The following is a 26,530-nucleotide window of genomic DNA, read 5'->3' as shown; positions in this document are numbered from 1 at the left end:
ATTCCTAACAGGAGCACCAGGGAAAGTTTTTCCAACTGAGAGAAGACTTTATTCGAGATTTTTTTGGTAACTGTAGTAATCATATGAAGATATTCATTTCAAGAGAGATGAACTAGAAAAAGGATCACAAGAAACTGGCATTTGCAGAAAAAGAACTTTTTTCATGAAGATTTTACATGACAAAATAACAAACTCAAGAATGGAATTACGAACCATTATCATCATAACGAAGATGCAAAGTCATCATATAAGCTCTTATTAACCAGAACAAACCATGATGATGTGATTTAGATCAGTAAGATACAGCTGACAAAGTGCAAAAGGTCAGACCAGTGAGAAAAATGATCACAAGAATGATAAATTCACAGGTCAATCTACTAACCTCCTAGCTCCAACTGTATCTCCGTATCAGTTTTTGCCAATCTATGCATAAGAGAGAATTTCACGGAATAATCTACAACATAGCAACTGAGCTCAACTTTGTCTTTTTTCTTTTTTTTACTCCTATCGATATGTGTCGTCACCTCTTTCCTCCTCTTCCTCTTCCACTTCCGCTTCCTCCTATCTCTCCTAGTCAGACCTTTGGCACCGAAATTTTAAACCTTGCTTCTCTCTTTCAAAAAAGATCATGTACTTCGCCATAAAACCGGATGATGCTTCTACCAACTGAAATATTATAGCTTAAGAATAATTTTAATAATACCATATATCAGCTGCTGAACTGCTTGTCTTAGAGATTCTACAAATACTTCAGCACTAATTGTTTCCTGTAAGGGCAACACAGAAATCAAAGCCAAACAGAATGGACAAGCGGCAATGAGTAACTATCGTATACAAATGTAGTTAATAATATTTGTCAGGAAAACATGGTAGAACCGGTGGTACTTTAAGTTATCTAACCTTTGTCACACATTCTAGCAGGACGCAACACAGTTCTTCCCTAGTGGGAGGATATCTGTGTAAAAGGTGAAACACTGACCTGCAGAACCTGAGAAACAACATTGCATACATGTTAAACGAAGGAAAGAAGTGTGTCAATAATCACCAAGTCTCATCTATATAAAACAACATAAAAAATGGCATTCAGTTTGTAGCAGAAAGAACATCGACACTACAGTGACCTCTGCATCTGTTGGATGCTTTCTCAGATATCTTCTTTTTGGGGCCTTATACAACTTTAAAGGAGCCCTTTTGTACTAAACCTCCAATCCATCAGGTTAACTTTCTCCATAAAAAAAATAAAAGAGTTGAATGGAGAAATAAAAGAAAAAAATACATTAAAATGAAATATTCAACAAATGCTTCTTTACCTGTCTTCATAGGCACTTTCTGATTGTCATCACATCTTATCCAATGGATAATATTAACGTAGAATCTTTTTTAAATCTACTTATTGCTCCTCAAGAAGTTGCAAAATGGTACATATACATATCAAAGCTGACAACCACACACCTCAGTCAGCTATCCCAGCTTTCTGAATTAACTAACAAGGAACCAAAATCGACACTGAATAGAAACAAGAAACTCTCAAAATGGTTATCATTTCTTCCAGAAGAACTACATGAGTACATCATCTCCTAATAAAAGAGCACCCTAACAAACAACATTAAAAGGAGCACAGTTAGATTTTACTGATTTAACTGCCAAATGATTAGGAAATTTTTTTATTAGAAAAAGAAAATACCCATGAAATGATAGTTGAGACCAATCAAACAATTCTCCCAATTGATAATACACAATGCAAACCTCTGAACTTACATATGTATAAATTACAAACGACTTTCCTTCAAAACTGCCTCCGGAATCCTCCATTTTCGTAATTACATTTACGCTTGAGATCCCTGGTAGTACTGGAGACACCACTCATCACCACTAAAATGTACAACATATGGGCCAAACAGGATTGTCACTTCCCTTTGGACAGGATGAACCAAATAGAATGTGATGCTGCTTGTGGCTATGTTCCTTGGAAGGATCTAACAGAATTCTTCTGCTCTGATCCCATGAAGCCTTGCAAAGTGTATCTTGAAGCTGTGGTGTGATACAGTGTTCATACAGGCACTCATAGCCCTCGGATACTGAGGCAATTCAGCCAACAGTTTCTCACAAACCAAATTTTTACCTGGATCCATCTAATTCTTCAAATGAACAAATACATATTTTCTCAAGTAGCAAGGGCCAATCCTCTCCGAGTTGCTGTGGATTCAGCTCCATTGCTACCACAAAATCCCGCATAGATATCGAGCAGCAGTTTTTCAGCTCATGACTGCCTTCCAAAGGTCCTCCTATTTGTGTTGGGATGTTATTTCCCACCCAAGTACCAGTGATAGGTTTTCTATAGGGCTGCAGTCTGAAGACAGTCTGCTTTATTAATTCATGCCCAGTTCTTGCTCTAACTAGCTCAACACATGACCTAATTAACCGCTTCAGATAAGTATCCAAACTATAATTCAATAGATTGACACAATCCATAGTTACTCCTCCCAAACCATGTGCTTCAGCCATTTTCTCCATTTGTTTCTTCAAAATCTCTGTATTGCATAACTCACCACTATGATAGCTGCTACCAAAACCACCACTGCTAGCACTGGCTCTTGGTAGTAGACACCTTCTTGCCCCACCAATGTTTGAAGAAGAAAATGGAATGCCAAGTGGGGCTCGAAGAGGTTCTCTATAGCATTCCCAATGGTCTAGTCTATCCCTATCTTCCACATTAGACTTTCCAACCAAATCCTTGCCATGTACTGAACCCTGGTCATGAAGCAATGGCATAGCCAACCTTGGCCTCTTTGCCAGCTGCTCCACAGGCTCACCCTGCTGATGCTGCAGTCTTCTCAAATTGGATGAACTCAAGTCACCATTCTCCCTGCTAACAACCTCATCATAAGTTACTACAGACTGATCGGAAGCAATCTCTGCTGTCCCATGGGGTTCGGGAGGGCTTTGGTGGTCTTTAAAATGCCAATTCTGGGACCCAACCATAATCCTGCAAGGTGATAGAGGCAAGTTACGTCCATTTGATGAGATGGGCATTGACGTTGGGGTCTGCGATGAATTGAATCCATCATCTCCTTGCCGTGATTTCTTCAGAGAAGCTTTTATGGGCTTTTGCACACCCTTGTCATGAGTGATTGGTGGAGGAGTTTTAGCTTGACAGGCATTCCTAAGGATCGATCCAATCAGCTGGTTGTGCAAGGGGAGATTCTCAGGGCCAAGAGTCACAAAGCAGAGCTTGTTGAACTCAGACTTGCTCAACTTCTGTGATAGCAACCCATTCAGATAGCTGAAGTAGCACTGTGCTCGTTTCGTGCCCAGCTGTTTTGCTATCTGGGACTTCAGGACGCTGAGGTTGATCCGAGAATGATGCCGCAGTTGCAACGACGCCTGCGGTTGTGCCAATGGCTTCATCTCTCAGTCAATAGTGTCCATACGCAAAGAGACGAAATTAATTCACTTCTGCTCCTCTTCCTATTCTCTTTGTGGGTGTCGTTCAAGATAAGGAATTGCGCCTTGTTTTACAGAGAACTGGATCTGCATCCAACGCCAACCTGACGGGGGGAAGCAATGCAGGAAGGAACATCATCTTCCACCAAGAAAACCCTAAAGCACTGCGAGATCAAGACCCACACCAAGGCGGCATCTTTGAGTCGAAAACCCTCGAGAGGTACTAATTCGAACCCTCAAGTATCAAAGATGGCGATATGGCGATCGAAAACCCTAAGGCAATGAGAAACAACCAAAACCAAAACCCATTTCAGTACATAAAAGGAGCTCTCATTTCGCGTCTCAGTTCCGTGACGGAAGCAAGAGGCGATCTGAACTGCGGTCTGCGATCGCAGAATCTACAGTTGCGCCAACCGCATCTCAACGGAATCTCAGTTAAACCAAAGCAGGAGCCACAAAAAGAAGGAAGAGGAGAATCCATAGAAGGAAACGGGAAATCGAGAAGAGGAGGAGGATTTGAGCTGACCCCACGGAGCTCCAAGTAATAGCCCAAGCCGCTTGGATTGGATTGCGGGGCTCATCGCCGGCGGCGGACGGGAGCTCCTTCAATTCGTCGTCCTTCGGTAGCTGCTGCTGCTGCTTCTGCTATACTCCTCACTCTCTCTCGTCCCGGGCGTTGAATTGGGATTTGATCGAACCAAAGGAGTCGCTCGACTGGCTATCTTCTGTTTCCCCCTTTTTCTCTCTCTCTCTCTCTCTTTCGCTTCCTACACAAACTCCTTTTTATTATTATTTTAACGTCTCTATAGACTGTAGTACTTTTGGGCATTTAGAATTTGTGGAGCATGCGGAGATTTACGCACGTTGTTGGTGCGAACGCTTGCGGCTGAGTTCTCCGTTTCGTTGACTGGCTGTACGCATCGGTTGTGACTTCGACACTCCGACAAATGACATTGTCTTGTGTTGGAGAGCGGGAGAGTTTGGGACGAGGGACAAAATTTTGCCAACGGAAACAGGAATTGAATTAGCCTCACTTGGACAAGTTTGTCATCGTACCTACTGTTCTGAATTGACTTGAGTGCTTCGAGAGATCTGAAGGACCAAGGTTCGGATTGGGCGCCGCCGCTGCTGGAAATGGATGTTGTCAAATTGTTAAGACTTTTGATTCTGACCTGATACCAAATGAACAGTTATTTAAGTTATAATGGCATGATTGTATCTAAATATCCAATGTAACACACTTCCTAAGGGGACACGACTACCATGAAGACTGACATATTTTGTATGGGCTACCTCGGTCACAGCATTGCAAATATAAGATACGCAGAAGTGGAAAGCATTAGTTAAGAACCAGGTTTAATGGTGTCATTAAAAGGAAAAAAAAAGGCTTGAGGAACATTCTTGCTTAACAGTCGAATACATGGCACAAATAAGATATGAAATACGGAATATGATGCCTAAAAATCATAGATTGCTTATGTGAATGATGAACACAGTATCCGAGTTGATTGAAGCAGTGCACACAAGCTGCATCAAACAATTAACAATGAGAACAAGAGTAAGACATCTCGGGTGAAAAAGATGTACAAGACTTGGCTAACCACATCCAACACTATCTTTTCACATATCTGCTTGAGTCCTTAACTACAAAAGGAGGGGAAAAAAAAAAGGACGAACAAAGAATTAATTCGCTTTCATGCACCCACATGGTAGTCGTCAAAAGAGTTAATCTGAATCCATTATGAAAACAAGCCAAATTGGTGACGTACATATTCATTATGTAAATCAACAACGAAAATTGGCAAACATTATTTACAGAAGTTCTACGCAAAGTACGCAAATTATAATGACAAATCAACTAAGACAAAAATATGATAAAATTGTCAGGAACCTCGAAGAGAAGGGAACAAAGTATCCCAAGGATGCATGATATAAGCTGCCTATATCGTAGTAATAAAACAAGATTATAAAAGAAAAATAATCTAACTGTTGATAAATCATGTATAAACAAGAAGGTTCGGTATTCCAATAACTATAGAACATGTAAAATGCTAATAAACAAGTTAAAAACTTGTAAACAAACGAACTTATGCTGTAAGTTCCATGACTTTCTTTGATTAACAAAAACAACGAGTCTAAGGTTTTAATTACTTGGGTGGTTCTATTCCTGCCATTGATCTCTGCTAAGGGTAATACTAGGTCTCAACTAAATAAGGTAGTCTCATTACACCCAACACTGGTAAGCTTTCAATTTACAAGCATAGGTGCCTAAGTGTCCAACAATTTTTTGTGCCCATCCTGTATGACATATTAAAGATAAATTAATCATAAATCTCTTTGCATGCAAAAGTAAAGCACACCCCAACACTTGATTTTTGTCTAAATAAGCAATCCGATGTCAATGATTACATTATACCTTAATCAAAATTAGTCGAAGTATGACTAAGAACTGAAAAAGAGATTGATTTCAGCTTCAATTTGTATTGTATCATATAAGTCAGAAGGATTCGTGGTATATAATGATATATCCAAAAATGATCTAGGATGTGTTTTGATGCAAAATGATAGAATTATAACTTATGCCTCAAGATAGCTAAAACATTATAAGAACTATCTGACTCATGATTTAGAGTTGGTAGTGGTGGTGTTTGCCCTAAAAATTTGACAATATTATTTTCATGAGGAGAAATGCGAAATATATACTAATTACAAGAGTTTGAAATATTTTTTTATTCAAAAGAACTGAATATAAGACAGAGGAGATGATTGGAGTTAGCAAAAGAGACTATAAAAGGTTTGATTAAACTTCATTTGTAAATATTATAGTGATATTCCAATATCAAACATCTTAGAAAATATTTAACCTGTAGATTCCAAAGTAACCGCCCACACTCGAACACCATATGAATATTTTACCATGAGATTCTTGAATTAAAATAATTGCAGCCTAGAGCAAAAATCACACTATTTTCATCTGATAAGCTATATCAACAAGTTTACCGAAAACTAGATGATAAGGACATACATGATTTTCATCCTTGAAGAACCCTCAAAGGAGCTAGTTGCCCACTACGATAACAGGATGGAACAACAGATAGATACATCCTTGCTTTCCATTCCTCACCAGGCTTTAGAGTGATGGCCTTTTCAATAGCTGCAGCCTCCACACACAGCATATGCTTGTATTCATCATCTCCAAAATCCATCATGGATTTGGCCTTTTTTTCCCAAGGATTCCATACCACTGACAAAAACATGATAATATATTACCAAACACAACAGCTAAGTTATCCAATCCAAAAGGGTAAACTTCTACTATAAGGTTACCCAACACCAATAATTAAGTGAAACTGCAAAAAGACAATCTAGACATGCCTGCATCAGGAAGCCCATCTTTTCGCAAAACAAATGTCTGCTTTTTTTCGTGGTCCAGAATCGCAATCTTAGTTGGTGTCTCCAGATATATCCTATCCACCTGTCAAAAAGAGAATTTTTAGCATCAAATAATGTATCAACCCATGATCAGGCTTATGTACTTACTTCAGATTCAAAAGTAATAGCATCACATTGTTCTGTGAAACGTTCCCTGCTTTTTAGATTGTCAAGGTAATCAAGAGTCTCCAGTCCTTCGATTCGCACTTCACTGAAAATTTTACTTGACATAAAGGTCCAAAAAGAAGTTGGTACAAAAAAAAATTCAAAAGTTCATATTGCATTATCTAAAAATAATAAGCTTCCTTGACCAAATCTAATTTGCAAAGACACTTGAATAAAGTATTGAAGTGTTGGCCTTAATGTGATGTGTATCATGCCAGTAGTATTGATTTAATATAGATATGTTACATTACCAGCATGCATACAATGTGGGGCTTGTTGCATATATGCCTTGTAAAAATGTCAATTCAACCATGACATAGCACACAGCTGCATACATCAAGTCCTATCTTATTTGGGCCTTGGCATTATGACACTGTGCAGGTAAGGGCCCAGTGTTTTATATTACATACTGTGCTAGCTGGAGGATTTAACAAGATATGCATGCACGTCAAAGACGATATTACATGTAAATTTCACTTAAGCTAACCATTTCTCCTTAAAATTCTACTTCTTTTAGCCAGCAGAGACCTAATTGCTTTTAATCAGATCAACATTTTTAATCATGTTTCTCACTTCACATAAAGCTATTAAAGTCTATCTTGCTTAAGCAAGATAGGTTTTATAGTTTCAATTATTTTCACAAAAAATCAGCAGCTCTTTGCAAGGATTACAATACCGAATGATACCGCCCGTACCGGGTGGTACGTACCGGTCGGCCAGTAGACCAGTACGCGGATCGCCTGCTACTTGGCGGTACCGTTGATCTAGCCCCCTATCGTCTGATACGGGACTGTATCGGACAGTAACAGTCGATATTTCGATCGTTATCGCCCAAAACAGGTCAGTAACGATCGATTTCGACCGTCGCCGCCCGCTACTGGACAGTATCAGCCTGGCTACGATGAGGGAAGAAGAAGCGTCGAAGGAGAAGAAGAAGGCACTCAAAGAAGAGGGAGAATCAAGAGAACCTCGACGCTTCCCGATCCGATGCCACTCTTCCTCGACAATCCTGATCCAGGAGGTAACGGAGAGGCTGTGACTCAGCTTCTTCTTCGCCAAAGGCTAGAGATGCCTACGGCCTTCGCCACGTTCTTTGCCGAAGGCCGGAGACGTCTACGACCTTTGACGTCTTCCCCGAACGCCGTAGATGAGGAGAAGACCGCGGTCTTCTCCTAGTCTGACGTAACGAGGAGAAAAAAAGGATGCGACGTCGTCAAGGCAACGTATGCCTCCTTTTGTATTTTTTTATTTTATATATTTTTATATTTTTATATTATATATATGTATGTATGTATGTATCGAGCGATACATCCTGGCATATCGCTCGGTACGCCAGTACCTTACCGTATCGAGCAAAGCTCAAAACGTCGGTACAATACGAAATTACGAACTTTGGCTCTCTATTTATGACAAGCCTGAGGTGTACATCTTGATAGAACATGAAAGTCTTAATTTAAAAATTAGAAGGACAAGGGCCATTAAGAAGAATTAGTCTATTTTAATATAATGACTTGGAAATTGGAAGGGATGGATCATCTTGTGAAGCCAAGCATACAGCAAAAGCAGCAAATAATATGCAAAAATGTGGGTACATATCTTGCAGGCGTAAGGCTTTTCCTCCACTGCAGAAATAGTCTAGCACTGGAGAATTTCAAACTGGACATAGTGCCATGATTAAACTCGCAATTATTTATATGACAAAAAGAGTAGAAATCCTTTGGACAAAATAATTATACAAAAACAATCATCAAAATTTGATTGTTAAATTGAGTCAAATTCTATACCATTAGAAGAAACTATTCTATTTTTGTGAAACCACAAATAAGGTGTCACCTAAACCAACAAGTTATTTAGATAGATCAACTTGCCTCTCCTCTGTTCTCTCAGGTGCTTATCATCTATTCACCTTGTTCTCTCTGTAGATCTCACACATTAAACTCAAAGTACTTGACAGTTTCATCATTTTTTTCATTTATAGGATCAAGAAATTCTGCAATTACATTCATTAACTTCTCTGCTGCCCAAGATTGAAGCATATATGTCAAGTAGACCAAGGTAGCATCACAATGCAATCCACCAACTTGACACAAGATGGAAGAGAAATTAACCTTCAGGTTGACCTTTAATGAATTTGGCTATAAACAGCTCTACACAAACCTGATCATAATTTAATTTGGCTAATCAGATTCGATTAATATTCCCTAGACAACAATATGCGAATCCAATACTAAAAGTTTTAGAAAATGATATACACAACTATATAATTTTCTTAACATTAAAATATTATTATTTTTATTTAGAAATGTATAGGCCATTTTATTTTCTTGAATCAATGCACACTTCAGGTTAATAAAGAACTTCACCAACATATTTTATTATATCTTCCCCATTTTGTTTTCTATCTACTTGTTTATTTTAGCCTACACTTGTAGCCTTGCACAGTGCTTTAAACACCCATAAAATCATACCTAAAAAAACAGTGTGCATAAAATGTGCCATTAGTCATGGGAAGTGGTGCAATACACATGCTCAGGTGTATGATTGATGGCAAGATTGTTTGTGGCTTCCCTTGTAGAGATTTAAAGCATTTCTATGCTTATAGGTCATGGATAACACACCACATACATAGCATACTTGCATAAAGCAGGAGGGGCAATAGGCATGAGGGGATGCCACAAAAAAAAATCTCTCAGCAGATGCATCAATACAGCAGCAGAGCGACTGGCTAAGTAGGTGCCTATCCTCTTTCTTCCTTCTCCCTCCTATTCTTCCTCTCAGAGATGTGCCATTAGGGTGTCCAGCACATGTCCAGGCACATCTCTATGACACAAGAATATGTGACAATCTGAGACTGAACATGTCCAGGTAACACTGGATCCCAATCAATTGAATAAAATTGATTTAGAACATATATGCATCATATCTTGGCTGACTTCTTCAAGTCACTTAAACAGGTCAAATTGTGCCATCAGTAGGTTTTTCATATTCAACAAATGTCTGTAAGAAAGCAGTTATCATTCCTGACCAGAAGCAACTCGAACAACCAATTGACACTTACTAAATGGACAAGGTTTGGACAGTCTCTGATCCAACTAACAACCGATTGACATTTAAAGAGTGTTCAAACCAATGATTACCATTTCGCTTGGACTGGAACAAAATGTGCAGCACGTATCGGTCTGAGCACTGACCGATATGCGGGCTCACCCCAGTCCGATTTGACATATAAAAGGGAAGCGGGAAACCCTAAATCCCACTTCCGCGTTGCCTTCACTTCTCATGCGATCGATGCTACAAGCCTACGACTTCTCACCACCACAACCTCCGCTTGCTGCGATGGATGCTGCACACTGCCACGCAACTGATGCTGCGATCAATGCTTCTCACGCAGGCAGCTACTGACGACCTCAGTTTGCTGTAACCTAGCTGAACACCACCACGCAAGTTATTTGCCCTAGTCACTACTCAGGTATGTTTCTTCTCTTCTTCCTCCCTCCTCCGTCGCTTCCTCTTCTTCTCTCTTTCTTCCTCTTTCCTCATCGTCCCTTCCACTTCTCCCTCTTTTCTTCGTCTCCAAAACGCTGGAACTTACCAGTGTACCATGTGTACACCGGTACATACTGGCCCAACAAATATTCAAGATGGGTCCAGTATCCCAAATGGCAAATGCTGGTCCAAACAACACTACCTGCTACAAAGAGCATCTCATACATCTATGGTCAATACAGGCTGACATCTGCAACATCTGTTTAAGTCATGCTACAGTGTCTTATTATATGCAACCAAAACAGATAGCTTGGCCTAATACTATTGTATGAATTTAATTGGCATCAGTACATTTTAACACTATGCCTAGATGATTATCCAGCCAAAAAAAGGATTTTGGTCAGGAATATAGAATTATGGTCTGGAGTATTTTCAAATTGATTATTATAAATAAAGTGTTGGATAGAAACCTTATGATGATTATGAATATTTAAAGAAATCATGGAGAATCTGCAGCAATTATACACTGAAAAGTGGAAACTAGATATATGTAAAAAACCAGAGAAATCATATCTAAAATTTTAATAGGGCAGCATGAGATATTTGAGTACCAAACCAAATTCAAAGTTATTTATATTACCTAATATCAGATATGGAAAAGTAAGTGCGGTAGGCAAATGTGAAGGAGAATGGCCTTCCATCAGTATTTTTTATCCGTGATGTCAGCATTAGATCTCCTCCAGGTCCTATGGTAATCCTTAGACGAAATTCATAACTGCAAAAGCAGGTAGCAAAAACTTCCACCAAGCTTAAATTTTTTTAGAATTATTTTAGCTTAAAAAATCTATTAACAGTCATGACAGTAGTAAAAAAGCAAGAAAATTTTGATACATTTTACAGCTCAAATATAATAAAGGATTTGTGTACATTGACTAGCTAGTATACCTATAAGGCCATATCTTGAGATCTTCTTCACTTGGTTTAAAGATCAAATCGACGAAAGCTTTATTGCAGCTAACTGTAGGAGGAGGAGGGCTACTATCAATACTCCAAAACCTATTCCTTACAAACCCATGCTGTTCAAGATTTCCATGGCTTCCAAACTGCATTTTTATTAAATTAGGTGATGAAACATAAATAAACCCAGCAAAAGTAAAAAAAAAAAAAGAATATGATAAGGAGAATGTCATACTTGTGGAAAGCATATCGGGATGCCCCCACGTATAGCTTTTGGAGGCTTGAATATAGCCTACAAAAAAAAAATTTTAAAACATGACAAAAATATGATCATCAAAAAGGAAGACATCATATGCATGTCAAAACAGGAACAGTAAACCCAGATTGTGGGACTCAGTTTGGCATTTGAAGAAGAGACATGATGAAAACAATCAGTGCACCTAACTGTAAAAAACTAATGAGCAAGATTGATCATAGGCAAATAATTGACTTTAGCAACAAACAAGACAAGAAAGATTGATTACAGTAGGGAAATATAGCCTACATAAACACTGATGAAGAAAAATAAAAATTGTGATTTATGTTACACAATCAAATAGTTACCTGGTATGGTATTCAGTGCTGCCGATTGAATATTGAATACATAAAATGGCAGAAACTTAGCAAGTTATTATGGATTTCATAGTTCATGGTGTGGTTAACATTACTTGATCCAAGTCACTAACCTCCCAAGGGTCGAGTTCTTAGCCTTATGGTCGAAATCAGCAAACTAGATCGAACTTCAACAAGACTTGGCTGATTTTTGCCCATTCTAGTTGATGTGACTATCTCAAAAGAAGAAAAAAAAGAGGGAGGAGTGGAAAGAGGGTAAGCAGAAGAATAGGATAGCTAAGATGGAAGGGGAAAAAAATCTATGATTGCGATAATAAAATAGAGGGAATGATGCTACTATTAAGTCCATTATTCGTTACAACCATCACATTTACTATTTGCCATTATTGTTGCAATATTTGCTATCCACCAATATAACACAGAGAACAAAGGATATCGAGAGAAGAAAACTGAGTGGAGAAGAGTCTGCATTCACTTGACGAAGATAAAGGTCACATTAAAGAGAAGAAACATGGGAGTCATGATTATCTCAAATAAAGAGAGCACTATCTTGAAAAAATGATTTTTCTATATGTATTTCTACATTTCCTAATACTTTAACCTCCATGATGATAATGTATCAAGGTTGTAGTGGAGTTCATCAGTATCAAGTTGTAGATGAATAAGTCTTGGGCCTTTTGTGGGATATAACATAATAGTTATTTACTACAATAATATTTTTGTATGATAAGATTAATATTTTTGTATTACTATACCAATATTTTGTATTGGTGGGTGAGCAAATATAAAGGGAGACCTAATAGACTTTTACCATAGAAAGAGATTTAAATGCTCTCAATTTAACTAGATAGTACTGAGATCAATGGCAGGAGAGGATTCATGTATCCAACCATAGAAAATGGTACATTATAACTTGTTATAATTGAATAAACTCATTCTCCTTTTTTTATTATCATTATATTTTGTTTCCAAATTTCCTTTTCAAAAGTTAGAGATCATGATAAAAGTAATAGAAACTATATCTCAAAAGTTTATTTTAAATTATCTATTGTTTTGATATTTCATCATTTTTCATAGTTTTTATTTAACTCTCAGCTGATCCAGTTCCACATGATCCAAGTCAACCAATACTCTTTCTCAATCCCAAACCCAATACTGATTTTGGTACATGCATACAATCAAATTAATATTGTTCTAATAATCATTTTGTACAAGTAAGATATACAGCTTCATTCTTCTAGACTGACTTAGAGAAACATTACAAAGTGATGCCTTCAAACAAATAGCAACCACCTCAAGGCACACCCATAATGAGAGAGAGGTCCAAACATTAGCTCTGGTTTTATGAATAAATTTACTACTATTATTTATCGTTAAATCTAAATTCTACGTGGAATAATTATTAAATAATTTATTAAAATAATTTTTTTATCTTTCCTTAATCTCGTTATCATTAACAAGAATTATTGACCATGAGGATAAAGAAACTATATGTTTGAAATTTTTTATGTTTTGCAAACAGTTCTGGTACCTTACTGCTGAGAAAAAGCAACTCCTCATCATGGTTATTTTTCCAAGATGTTACATGACACCCATATAAATACACCTGCAAATAAATAAAAGGGAATAAATAATCATCCAAAAATGCAACATCATCAATATATAAAGTTAAGAATTTAAACCTGTCTTTTCTTTTTTTTGTGTATGTAACTCTGAAATGGGTGTATTACACTCTAAATATTATATTTCCACAAATGCCCTTCAAAGGAAGGAATCAAATCTTGTTGTGGGCTATTTGTATAGGAAGAGTCCACCATTCTCTTATTATGTGGATGTGTTGTGTACCACTCAGTGTCATGCACAAATTTCCCTGACTTTTTATATGTATCAGCTTTTTCACATGAAAGGTACTATTTGATTGTTTGCTATGTGCTGAAAGACAACTGTTAACTATCAAGTTTCTATTTTATACAACAGTATAATCAGATTCATAATCGTTGTGCCCGTAAGAATAACTGAACTTTACAGAAGAAATGACATTCAATAAAAGATAGATACATAATTTTTTTTATAATTTTTAAAACCAAAATACATAAGTGTTGTATATTTCACTTCCAATTTCAAGGTGGTGACAAATCTAGAAGTCAAGATGCAACAGTCTGTCCAATACATAAGATGATTCTATGATCAAAACGAGCATATCCACAGGAGCTAAAAGTTAAAACTTGTCTTTTCTTATTGTTTTTGTATATGTAACTCTGGAATGAGTGTATTACCCGCTAAATCTAATATTTCCACAAATGTCCTCTACAACAAGGAATCAAATCATGCTGTGCACTATTTTTACAGGAAGAGTCCAAGCTTATCCTGTTATGTGGACTTGTGTGTATCACTCAGTGATGCACAAATTTCTCTGACTTTATATGTATCAGCTTCTTCACATGAAAAGAACTCTTTGCTTATTTGGCATGTGCTGAAAGACAAATATTAACTATCAAGTTTCTATTTTATACAAAAAATAATCAGATTTGCAATCATTATGCCCATAGGAATAAATGAACTTTACAGGAGCAATCACATTTGAGAAACGGTACATGTATGATTTTAAAAAAATTTAAACCAAAATACATAGGTGATGTATTTCACTTCCAATTTCAAGGTGGTGGCAATTCTAGAAGTCAAGTTGCAACAGTCTGGCCGGTACTTGAGATTATTCTATTGCGACAAGAAGCATATCGACCGGCTAAAACGCAACTCTCCAGATATCAACCCAACCCCTCTCTGTAAACAGAACTGGTGGCTTAGAGGTACAATAAAATGTTTGCAAAGTTAGACAAAACTGAACAGCCTGCAACAATGTAAAAACTCATGAGCATCATCCAACACCCTACACTACATCTTATTGATCAATGCTTGAAAAGGTTAATGAGTACTTCACTTTCAGTACAAAAGTACACATCTAAATACCAATGCATAAGAGTGATAGGCACAAAGAATTTCTATCTGTAGATAATTTGCTCATAATACCATAGCTTAAAATTTACAAATCATGTAATAATAGGATCTCATCTAATATTTTCTCATAATTTTGCTTGCACTATAGTTAGTGACCTATAGAAATATTTCGAGGTGCATTCTCTTCCCCCTATTTGCAGCATAAGTTCACTCCATAACCCTAAAATTATGGATATCATAGATGTTCCCAAGATATTTCTGCACGAATTGTTAGAAGGAGTGCAGCTTTCACAAGGCCACACTACACCTACTTCCAGAAAGCATGTCTTCTTCCAGAGAGTAGTTCTTCACATCTAGTCTTCTTTCAATGCTTTGAAAAGATAAATATGAATTACCTCAAGATTTTCTATGAGAGAACTAAAATTCTCTTTAAGGAAAATGAATCATCACACTGAGGCGCTTGTTGAAGAGATCATAACCGTACATCAAATGTGCAGCAACAACAATAGCAACACCATCACATGATAATTATACCACCCTGGAGACAACACCTCAGCAGTAGAAAAGAGAGGAGATTCGGCTTCATATCCTTATTCTAATTCTAATCCTTATTCTGATCTTGAAACTGCATCCGAATCTTCTGTTGAAACAACTGAGAAGGAGACCTCATTGGTGCATTCTCCTATACTATTGACTAAAAATGAGAAGGAGACCTTATTGGTGCATTCTTATATTTGTGAAGAGAATGGTCAATAGACTATGCAAAACAGCTGCAAAACCACCCAAAACTAATCTACCCTCGTGTCACCAATAAATCTTGCAACTGTTTCCGTTTTTCTACAAGTAACGCCCAGGTGCGACATAAAACACGGGCATGAATCCAATTATCGCGCTATCCAGGACAAGTTTCCACCAAAAAAATGAAGAAATAGGAAGGAAATTACAAGATCATTTAGAGAATTGACCAAACATATGGTAAACAAAAGCGAAATTTATTCCGATCGCAAGGATTTTGCAGGCAACAATCTCGAACCGAATTAGCATTTCAATCATCGACGGAAACGTCGAATGGAACGAAAACAGGGCGAAGATCAACCGATCCAGAGAGAGAGAAAGGGAGGAGAGATCGGACCTCTGCCGAGCTCCCGCGGAGGCCCCTAAGCACCACCTTGTCGAGGTCATTCACGCCCTTGCAGATCTCCACCGGCGGCTTCTCGTCCGACATCGCCAAAATCCCATAACCCTCCTATTCCCTAAAGCGGTCTCCCTCGGATGCTTCCGTTTTCTCTCTCTCGTCTCGCCTCGCCTCCTCCTCCAAACCCTCGAATCAGTAAGAAGATTTGGCGAAGGCTTCCTTTCCGAGAAGCGAAGCAAAGCAAAGCAAAGCAAAGCAAACAAGCTTAAGAAATTAATGCGGCATTGACAGGCTGAGGAAAGCTCGCTCTCTGCATTTATGGGAAGAGAGGAGACGGAGGGAGGAGGCGAGTTGAAGCGATGACGTGTCCTCTTCTTTGTCCGGGCCGTTACGTCGAGGGCAACAGCTTCTTTATCGGATTATTCGCTTGCTTAAGTTTTCTGCAGGATCGATGACGACCGTCCACGTGCACTGATATTTTCGTCCCCTTCTTGATGGATAGAAAATTGATGGAGCAAAACGCAAGTCGTCCATTTATTTGTCCCCTTTTTGTTAATTTTTATTTCATTTATTATTTGACGTGCAAATTAAATTAGAGTTCATAAAAAATACATTGAAATTTAACGCATGAAAAATACGACGCATTAAACTTAATAAGATAAACAAAAGCTTAACCAACGAACACTCGACCCAATAATCTAATTGATACCAGGGAATAATTTAATTTTATATCACAGTTAATATATTATATTTTGGAATCTTAGTTTAATTAATGTAGTTAATTGATCTCTTCGTATTTGCAACGGCAGATAGGATGCTACTGCTGGTGAGGATGGGATATACCTCGGGATTGTTTTAGGAATACCAATCACGCAAGCCTCCTAGAAAAGATTACAAGAGGCCTTCTTCGAGATGATTTACTAATTTGAGGTGATGATCTTGAGACATGACCAATCTCTTGTGCAATGTTGTCTACCAAATATTTGTTCTTAGGGAATAGTATGGTTTGGCCAGTTCTACATAGCACTTGATGATATGGCTAGACTCGATGTCGCAAGCTTCTCACCGTGTATGCTATAAACTTGTCTTTATCTCATTCATCTGTACATATAATATAGCACTTGTGCAACCATTAAAATATAAGAATTGGAGTATAACCAAAGACCATCTATATTTAATTTAGCTCTCATTACTTGTAGATTCAAACCAACTTAAACTACATGATTACTGATTCTCTGTAGGACAATTGTTACTGGTGGTTTCATAGGCAAGCAAGTCCATACAATTCTTATCTTGGTTTTTTTGTGCTGACATGACATGACATGATTAGTCTAACCCTGTGTTCATTCTAGGAAGTAGATAAGATGGAGGGTTAACTTTGTGCACTGATATGAACCAGAAAGAAAACTCATTGTCAGCTTCTTTTGCCTCTGGATTGCATGTCAACCAATGTTCATGATAGAAATTGGTGAGGTAATAAGGGAATAAATTGCCTACAATGGAAAAAACCCAGTGACTGTTAAGTCAGATGTTGCTTTGATTCTTACTGATAATTTTGGTTTAACCATTTTAGACCATGATCATCTATTCCATGTATTGGATTATGTTGGGCCTTAACAGGGGCAATCGAGTTAGCCCAACCCATGCATCCTTTGGACAGCCTCAGAGGCATAATAACCATATCTTTGTTGTGTGTTTTCAATCTCAAGAAAGAAAAATTATTATATAAGGAAGATTGAGAGTCATTATATGGGATAGATAGAGAAACTATAATTTAGTAACAAGTGGACCAGGACATGAATGGGGGCATTCTGATTCCTTTTCCTCATTACAATCCTGTCATCTAGTTCTTATATCTCATGAGTCAAATCAGATTCATGGATGGTGGGAACTGATGTGTTCCCACAAGAATCTTTAGCCTTAGCTTTCTTAACACCCTCTCACAGCTCAGTCTCTATCCCTTCAATAACCTCATGTTATTTTGTCTCCTCCCTTTGACAGCCACTCATAATATGATATGGTTATGAATGGGTCAATTGCTCCATTAGTGTTCCTTTGAATTACGTTTTAAGTAGCCAGTTCATCTCTATCAATCATGACGAGCACCTAACCTTTTAATCATTTTTTTATAAAGGATTTAATTTGATCGGACTCATGAATGATGATTAATGATAACATATAAGATTTTCTCAACTATATGAGAATATCTCTCTATTTTATTATCCTCGTATAATCTTTTTTGTTATCATAGAATTTTATGGGTGGACCAAATAGACTGTGAGACAGGAAGATTAGTTGTACATGTAGAACTTTGGATCAGAGGTCACTGATGTGAGGGGTGAGGTTTTTTTTGTATGTTTAAGAGTCGTATAGAATTTAGGGTTTCCTCACGTATATAAACGAGTAGGTTCCACCTACGTTAGGACCACTTTTATTATGAGTAGATCCGATCATATTTGAATGAATGAATAAATGATACTAATATGATATGATGCATCCGTGTTGTTCGAGTCCATTTTTCACACGGTAAAAGTCTCCTTGTACATCTGGCATCAGAGACGTACACATCAATCTATGTAAGCCACGTACTGGTGCAAATAAATGCTGACATTTTCACTCACCATTCACCAACTTTGGCGCATGACTGCCAAAATAACGTGGGACATGGCAACAAAGTGTGTCCTTTCACAACTCAAGTGCCTGACGACTTCACCTCCAACTCAGTGGCTGCCCAAATCAGCTGCTTCCACATCGATGCTTCACATGGCAGCACTTGTCTTCACGGTGCGTCAACCCTTGTCGTGATATACATATATATACACCCTGTGACAGCAATCTCATTCGATGAAGGGGTGGCGGGTGACCTCATGAAACCTGCCCGCTGCCTGAGGACAAAACACTTGATATGGGCCAAGTACCAGCGCATGATGCCGTCGTATCACACCCACATGACTTGTCTTAGCCCATTTATGACCGATGACGCGACAGCTTGTCCAACCCCACGTAATCTAATCCATTCAGGCCGCAACATCCGCTGGTGACATCAATTTGATAGAGCTTCAGTTCCGGCAACGTTGGCAAGGAGATTGGCTGAGGTATGTCAACCACCTTGACAACTTCAAAATCTTTAATTGCTTGTGTCTGTAGATTACGAACATTCAATTTGATTTCATATCTCACCATAATATCACGTTTGACTGTAACATGCCAACTGTGAAGGGATGTACGGTAGATGCACAATTGGATGTGTTCTATGATCGGTGCTGACACTACAGGATATATACTATGTATATAACATCAGATTAAATATCATCTTCATCATTTACCCCGAATACTATGTATTATATAACACCAAATCATGCATGCAGCAGATTGCATGTTGCGTCAATATTCATTTCACGCTGCGACGACATGAATATGGAGACGATTCAAACATAGTTTTGTTCCTCGACGCTCGACATCCATAGTGTTCATGTATACATCACTCAGATGATAAAATCATTCTCAAACATATCATCACGATCGGTCAAGTTGTATAGTAACGTTTATTTCAATTGCATGTGACTCGGAGATATTATAACTTGGCTACAAATATTTTGTATGATATGTGGACAACAATAAACAACAATAACTCGAGGAAAAGAAAATACTGTACTTTTACTTCAAGGTAATAGTGCGAGTAAAATATGTTGGTAGATCTGCTTTTGTTGCATTTATTACGATACTAAAATGTGGAGAGAAGAATAAGAAAATAAAAAGGAATAATTAAGAATGTATCATAAGAACTCCTATTTATTTTATGAGAAATATTAAAAATTTTAAATCAGTTACAAGATCTTTCAATTATTTTCACTAGCCGCAATCTCCTATACCCTCTCATATAAATCAAAACCATAAGGAACACTCTATGGAGATGAATTTTTCATATTGTGTTCTCGTTCGTAAGAATGTAGAGATATATAAGATATATATATATATATATATATATATATATATATATATATATATATATAGAAGAATCAAATCTTAATCATCAGGAATTTCTTTCTTCACGAATACTTCATGTATTAGAATTTCTTGTCCTCACACTGCACTCTCAAAATATATATTAATCCCAACATTAAATAGTGCAAGCACTAAACATAGACTACTTTAACTTCTCAAAGTCTCCCACATAATTCTTATTGTAACTATTCTCATCATAAGTTCTTATAATGATTCTTTTTCTAAGAAAACCAAACTTATATTACTTAAATAAATGGATACATCCAATGCCAAAGGCATAGAAAACCAATATATTCAAAAGCTGAGAGAGAACACACACTCCCCAAACAGTGTACTTGTACATGTTCTTGCTTGATTAGCTAACTTAGCAGTCTGGTTGATTTTAATCCAGCCACCTGCAGGCTTATTACAATCAATAATTCCTCAATGTATCCTTCAGCAACAAGGTGATGCACACAATCATTGATACAGGAAACAACTTCCTATCATGACTAATAAGACTAAGTTAAACAAGTTGAATCATCAACTCCATGCTCTCTCTCTCTCTCTCTCTCTCTATCTATCTATCTGACTCTTTCATGTGGTTGTCTGGATCTATGTACATTTTTTTTCCCTGTTCAACATTCTGACACAAGTTTCTTGATCTATTTTTCTGATAAAGAACTTTGACTGGGACAGAATCATAAGCCATATGAGCTCCCCTGCCTTGAAATCCATATCCAGACTGTACAGATTGGAGACACAGAATCTCCCATCACAGGTCTTCCCAGTACTACAACCCAAATGACAGCTCCTTCAGATCCAATGCCTGATTCTTTCCTCAGAGCATCCTCTCTCTCTCTCCACCAGCCATGTAGATTCTGCCTCGCCATGTTACCGGACCATGCATTCAATGTGATCAGATTTCTATAGTTGTACAGAAAAGAGGGAGAATTGTTTTACGTCAAGTGAGCGGTAGAAGAGGAGACAGTGGAACTGCAGATACAGGGGAGCAGACAGACATGGCCTCTCATTAAATTAAGCTCCCCCTCCACTTCAGCGGTTGAGAACACAAAAGGTTTTCTTGGGCTTGTTTTATGAGTTCGGAGCCTTAAATGACAGATACGCTCTTCTTCTCCGTTGGCTTTTGGAGGAAAGCGATGGGTAGCTATTGGTTTCGACTGTTGGTCTTGCTTTCATCTCTTCTTTCCTCATTGCTTTTGATTGGACATCTCTTTGCCAGCCACTTAAATCCATGAATTCTCTTCTCTTACCGAGTCAACAATGCATTAAAATCCAATTCTGAGATTGGTGAAGGAAAAAATCATCCATTTCCAACTTGATATGTAGACATCAACGCGACACAAAACGATAAGATCCGTCATACCAAATCCACCACACTGTCAACTAATCGACGGAAAATATTTTTTGATCTCGCGTTTGCTCTCTGTTCTCCTTGGACTCTTAGACTACTCCACTCCCACTTCGGACTCCCCGCTAACTTCTACGTCGGTAGTTCGAGCTGAGCTCCTTACCTCGGTAGAGCTCTGCGCTCCAGCTTTAACTCGACATTTTGGCTCCAGCCCTGCACCTCAATTCCAGTTCAGCATCTCGACCTATCGAGTGGGAACGACCCACATCCACCAATTCGAGTTCGGACCTGGTCGAATCGTTCTTAACGTCTAGCCTAGCGACCGACATAGGAGATAACACGGATGACTGTTGAAGCTTTTGTGGTGAATTCAAGATAAAAATGGAACTTTTACCTAAGATAATAGATCCAATGTGCGAACCTTCTGCAAGATGAGACTTTTCTGATCCGGAGATGACAAAGGATCCCCCTTTCTTTGAGAAAGAAGCTCCGACACGCAATCCCTGTACTTCCTGCTTATATCAATCATTGAATCTGGTACAAACTCCTGAGTGGGCATTCTGCCTTCAACTAAAATGATTAGTTCTTTGATGCTAAGAATGCAGTCTTTTCCACTATTTGATTCTGTTTCTTGATCTTATCCGATGCCCCGGAATAATTCGCCACATCCTCCAGTAGATAAAAGTCAATCCATTGGTTGGGTCTTCCTTCGTGGGGACAATTCCAGGATTCTGGTCACTGCGATTCACAAAATGACTTGCTTTACTTGGTGGATAAAACACCCACTTACTTGTAAGGATAGGAAATGGAAATGATTGGTTTGGTTAGAGAGAGAGAGAGAGAGAGAGAGAGAGAAAGAGAGAGAGAGTGAAGGAATGGAAGCATAAGCCCATCAGACCATCTCGGTGTCCTGTTAAGAGCTGAGGAGCTGTCTGGAATATCTCCCTCACATGCTTGCATGGCTTACTAAGGCCAAGTGAGATTTGGTTGTATGTGTTGATTCAGATTCGCGATATCTCTTCATCCTCCTCCCTTGTGGACATGATCTAATGCTGCGGTTGATTCCACCATGGGTTTCTCAACCTTTCCTTTGCATCTTCCTCCCCAACATATCCTGTCAAGCTGCCATTGTTCCTCTGCAGGCTTTGTTCTCCTTATGAGCAATTGCAAGCTGCATATGCTCGACTGATCCCCATTTGTTGGATTCCTCTGATGATTAGTCTCAATTATGACATCATTACTGGAATGAGGTTTGGCGTTTATGGGGGTAATAATTGGAAGAGAGAAAGGTTGGTAGGGAGAAGATGCTTGGCAAGCAGCTGAATTGGAGTTTGCAGGTGAAAAATATCTTCCAACATTACCTTATCTTTTGTGTGACATTTCGTTTGGTCCTAAATGTGTTCTTCTCTAACATGTTTGATGCTGAAGTTTTGCTGTGAGTTGCGATGGATCTTACCGATGCAATTTGGAAACACAAGAAAGGACTAGTTTTTCGCTAACAATTGTGTTTTGCCGAAATGTGACCAATTCAGGTTCATCCTGATGAACATCACTTTTGTTTTCACAATCTTGTGGAGAGCTGCAAGATTCTGAAGTTTAACATGATCATGTTGACATCACTTCTTTTTTCGTCTAACATGATTCAGCTTCTTGCTTCCCATCATTCTTCCTTTTCCTTCTCTAGGGAGACAAGCTTGAATTGTTGTTCTAATTTTGTTCTTCTGATCTGTAGTGGAATACTTTGAGTTTGGGAAAAAAATGGTTTTTGATTTAAAGGGAAGCTGACATGCATTTATCAGTCTTTTATCTGTATTCTCTTTTGTCCTTCTGAATCACATATGATCTGAGATGTGATCTTAAATTAGCTTTCTCTTCTGTTCTACAGTCAATTAGGTCTTCTGTTCTACAACTCTGCTTTTTTGAGCTTGTGTTATATGATCTTTTCTATTATCTTCAATTCTTTTAAATTCTTAGAGGAAGATTGGATGTCTAATAAAATAAATCATGTTCTCTCTATATGTTTCGTGGAAGCATTACTGAAATATCTTTTTCCTATATTTAAGCTTTAGCACGGAGATATCAAGACTAATAATTTTATTGCAAAGACTCACAAGATTAACATAGTTATTATCTTCTGCATTAATGCACTGAGGCCTTTAAAGGCCACAAAGCAGAAAGAAACATTAGATCCGGCTTATCTATGGTTGCTTATTGTAAGATCTCCTTTGTACTTCAGCCAAATTTCATTGTTTTCCCTTCTTGAAATAGATAAATCTGCCTCAGATTATCTTGCATTTCCTAATTATTTTTCAATCCTATGATGCCAACAGTTGTCAGCAACAATGAACTCTAAGTTAGAAATGCAACTCTTTGAATTGTTGTATGAAGTAATCAGGAAAAAAAAAAGCCTCTTGAAGTACTCTTTTATTTAGACTTTCCTTCGAGCGGTAATAAACATGATGATGTAGTGATAATTTTTATCTTATCAAGTGGAATATTATATGCATGAGTGATGCATTAAACTTCAGGATTGAAGACCTGCATCATGTATCTTTCAGTCTGCTATACTATTTTCCTTGAAGAGAACTCTGGAGAAGTGTTTGTAACTTTAATCTACCTTCTAAGGAAGATTTTTACATAATGTATAATTTCAACTTTGATCATCAAAATCACCATTAGGTGATGTAGGAAAGTCTTAGTGCCACTGTTTGATTAATCCTGTGGAAGCTAACCTGACCTTTCATGTATCCGTTCATCTACATTTAGAGAAGATTTGGCTTTCACAGAATGAACATCTCTCACAATACTTGTATGCATAGTTTCCCCGAGTGACAAGAGTTTTTTTTTCCTTCTTGAGGAATAAAAAGTATTATCTACGAGATCGAATAATTGTAAGACAGCCTGAAGTGGAGATACTTATCTTCCTGATAATATTTGATACATATTGGACCCTAAATTTGAGTCCAATCTAATATCTAGAACTAAATGTTAGACTAACACCATATTTCTCTCTATATATCTGCTCATCTCATGTTTTTTAGGTTCAAATCTTTCTTTCCTGCAACCTGCCGTTTGTGCTTGTGTAAGTGATCCTTGATGACATTTCTCCTCCTTTCTCAGGAATGGGCTCAAAGTTGCATCAGATTAATAGATTATTCACCACCTTGCAAAAGAACAAATGTAATATAGTGACTACAGGATTGAAATATTCAGATATCAGGGCTGTATCTGACAACATTTCAGTAAAGGCAAGCATCTTTTGCAATCCGAACCAGATTAAAGGTTCAATGGAGAGACTTCTCCAGTGCCACGACAGAAATTCCATAAGGAATACAATGCTACATCATGAAGAAATCTTGAGGCAGCAGGTAAATATGATCCCTGTTTCGGTTGCGCAGCCAATAAGCATCGGTACATTTAGATAGATTGACAGTATTACAAGTCTATTAATCAAGGTTCATAATTTTGTGCACTGATATTGCGTCGGTCAGGACCTTGACTGATAACTTACTGCTCCGTATCAGTGTATCGAGTGCTAATACACTGATATTTACCAAGTTTTTGAAAGAAAGTTCAAAAAAAATACCGAAAAACAAAAAAAAAAAAAGGAATTGTCCTGTGCAGGCCTTGTACCAACCATAGTTTACCTTATTCTGCATACAATTGGTAAATTACTAGACCGATAAATACTACTATCCATACGATATTGTCTGATATTGCAACATTTTCTATTAATTTATTGTATGTAATTTTATTAGTTGAGACCTTATGGCTTTGCTATTGTCATTGTTGTAATCTGATTACTTCCACTGAAGAACAGTTGGTGGTCGGAAATTGTCTGGCAAAAGCTTATTTGTAGGATTGATTGTCCAAACAATTATCTATTTGTTGGATGTGGCAGGTGCATGAACTCCATCATCTGTACAGAGTGCAGAAGATGCTGATGGCTGAGCTCGGAAACAAGGAAATTAACATCAGCTCTTTCCCAAATGAAACTGCAGCAGCAGTAGCAGAGACCAAGACCAGAATCTGGAGCAGTGCTTCCACCTCGAACACTAGCCATTCTTCTCATGTCAGTATCCTGCACCAGTCTGCAGCTTGCAGTACAAGAGCAGGCCCAAGCTCCAGGGAGCTAAGCATTTGCTCCGAGGATCCATCGAGTGTGCAGATGAAGAGCTTTGGAGCAAGGACTGTCAAGAACCAGGCTGCAGCTCCACTCTCATGGACTGATGATGGAAGCCAAACTGAGTTGACACTAAGCATTGGTTGTAGTTCAAACGAGAAGAAACAAACACCTCTGCCGCATCTGGATACTGATACAAGTGAGACCAGGCCACAGCTTTCGTCGAGATCGGTCATGGTGGAGAAGGAAGAGGAGTGTGGTGACTCCTCTACCGGTTTGGACAGTGAAGACTTGAAGACTCCCTCATGGCTTCTTCTAGCTCTAAATTTGAACAAGACATGAGCTGCAGACTGTGTCACTCCATGTTGGTTCTTTGAACAAGACACTGATGCTAGATGTCAATGGCAATCAGGTTTTTCTAGGTTACGAGGCTCATTTTTTTTCTCTCACTTTTCTTTTGTTTTGTCATTGAGAATTGAAGTGATCTGACAATGTACATTAGCTTCTCCAATATATTCTTGCAATCAATGTTCCTCTTGAATGCTTGACGAAGGCCTAATTCCAGTAAGAACAGTCATGGAAGCTTTGCAAACAGAAATCATGATACATGTTTCATGGAAGCAGTCTTTCTTCTCTTGAATTACTATGGTGTATAGTGATGCATCTTTTCTGTAAATTTCAGTTAATAACACTTAAATGCATTGGCTTAGTAAAATGTAAATAAAAAATATTGATGTAAGATTTACATGGTTCGACACTCCGTCCTTACCCATATATATATATATACCCATATACACGAAGAAAGAACTTAGATCATTCGGTATATGAAAATAATCAAATAAAAAGAATAAGACTCTCTCTTCGT

General features: G+C 37.9%; 3 protein-coding genes across 14 annotated transcripts; 1 reads left to right on the top strand and 2 right to left on the bottom strand.

Annotated features, from left to right (window-relative positions):
- Positions 1–229: 229 nt before the first annotated feature.
- On the bottom strand, positions 230–16,572 carry LOC135585474 (putative glucose-6-phosphate 1-epimerase). 11 transcript variants are annotated; one of them, XR_010495804.1, is made up of 11 exons: positions 16,184–16,570; positions 13,628–13,702; positions 11,720–11,776; positions 11,473–11,630; positions 11,168–11,302; positions 6,985–7,099; positions 6,820–6,919; positions 6,470–6,688; positions 3,971–4,616; positions 901–988; positions 230–767 (listed from the first exon to the last, which is right to left on the bottom strand). XR_010495804.1 is itself a non-coding variant. In XM_065147650.1 (9 exons), the coding sequence occupies exons 1-8, from the start codon at positions 16,274–16,276 to the stop codon at positions 6,477–6,479; spliced, it is 945 nt and encodes a 314-aa protein (XP_065003722.1). In that variant the 5' UTR covers positions 16,277–16,571; the 3' UTR covers positions 4,438–4,572; positions 6,470–6,476. The 11 variants fall into 11 exon arrangements, 8 of the variants coding, with proteins under 8 accessions (XP_065003722.1, XP_065003728.1, XP_065003730.1 ...); XR_010495805.1 differs by having other exon boundaries at positions 4,501–4,616; XR_010495803.1 differs by having other exon boundaries at positions 230–988.
- On the bottom strand, positions 1,516–3,408 carry LOC103980272 (uncharacterized). Its single transcript, XM_018825375.2, has one exon. The coding sequence runs from the start codon at positions 3,406–3,408 to the stop codon at positions 2,119–2,121; it is 1,290 nt and encodes a 429-aa protein (XP_018680920.2). The 3' UTR covers positions 1,516–2,118.
- Positions 16,573–22,339: 5,767 nt separating the features above from the next.
- Positions 22,340–26,193, top strand: LOC135635888 (uncharacterized). 2 transcript variants are annotated; one of them, XM_065147323.1, is made up of 3 exons: positions 22,340–22,879; positions 24,663–24,910; positions 25,444–26,193. In XM_065147323.1, exons 2-3 carry the CDS (start codon positions 24,665–24,667, stop codon positions 26,005–26,007), a joined length of 810 nt encoding a protein of 269 aa, XP_065003395.1. In that variant the 5' UTR covers positions 22,340–22,879; positions 24,663–24,664; the 3' UTR covers positions 26,008–26,193. The 2 variants fall into 2 exon arrangements, with proteins under 2 accessions (XP_065003395.1, XP_065003396.1); XM_065147324.1 differs by lacking the exon at positions 22,340–22,879 and adding an exon at positions 22,913–23,074.
- The last annotated feature ends 337 nt before the right edge of the window (positions 26,194–26,530 follow it).

Source organism: Musa acuminata, chromosome BXJ3-4 (assembly GCF_036884655.1).
Source record: "Musa acuminata AAA Group cultivar baxijiao chromosome BXJ3-4, Cavendish_Baxijiao_AAA, whole genome shotgun sequence".
NCBI classification, from domain to species: Eukaryota; Viridiplantae; Streptophyta; class Magnoliopsida; order Zingiberales; family Musaceae; genus Musa; species Musa acuminata.
Note: the sequence above shows the minus strand (reverse complement) of the source record. Positions and strands in the feature narration are given on the sequence as shown.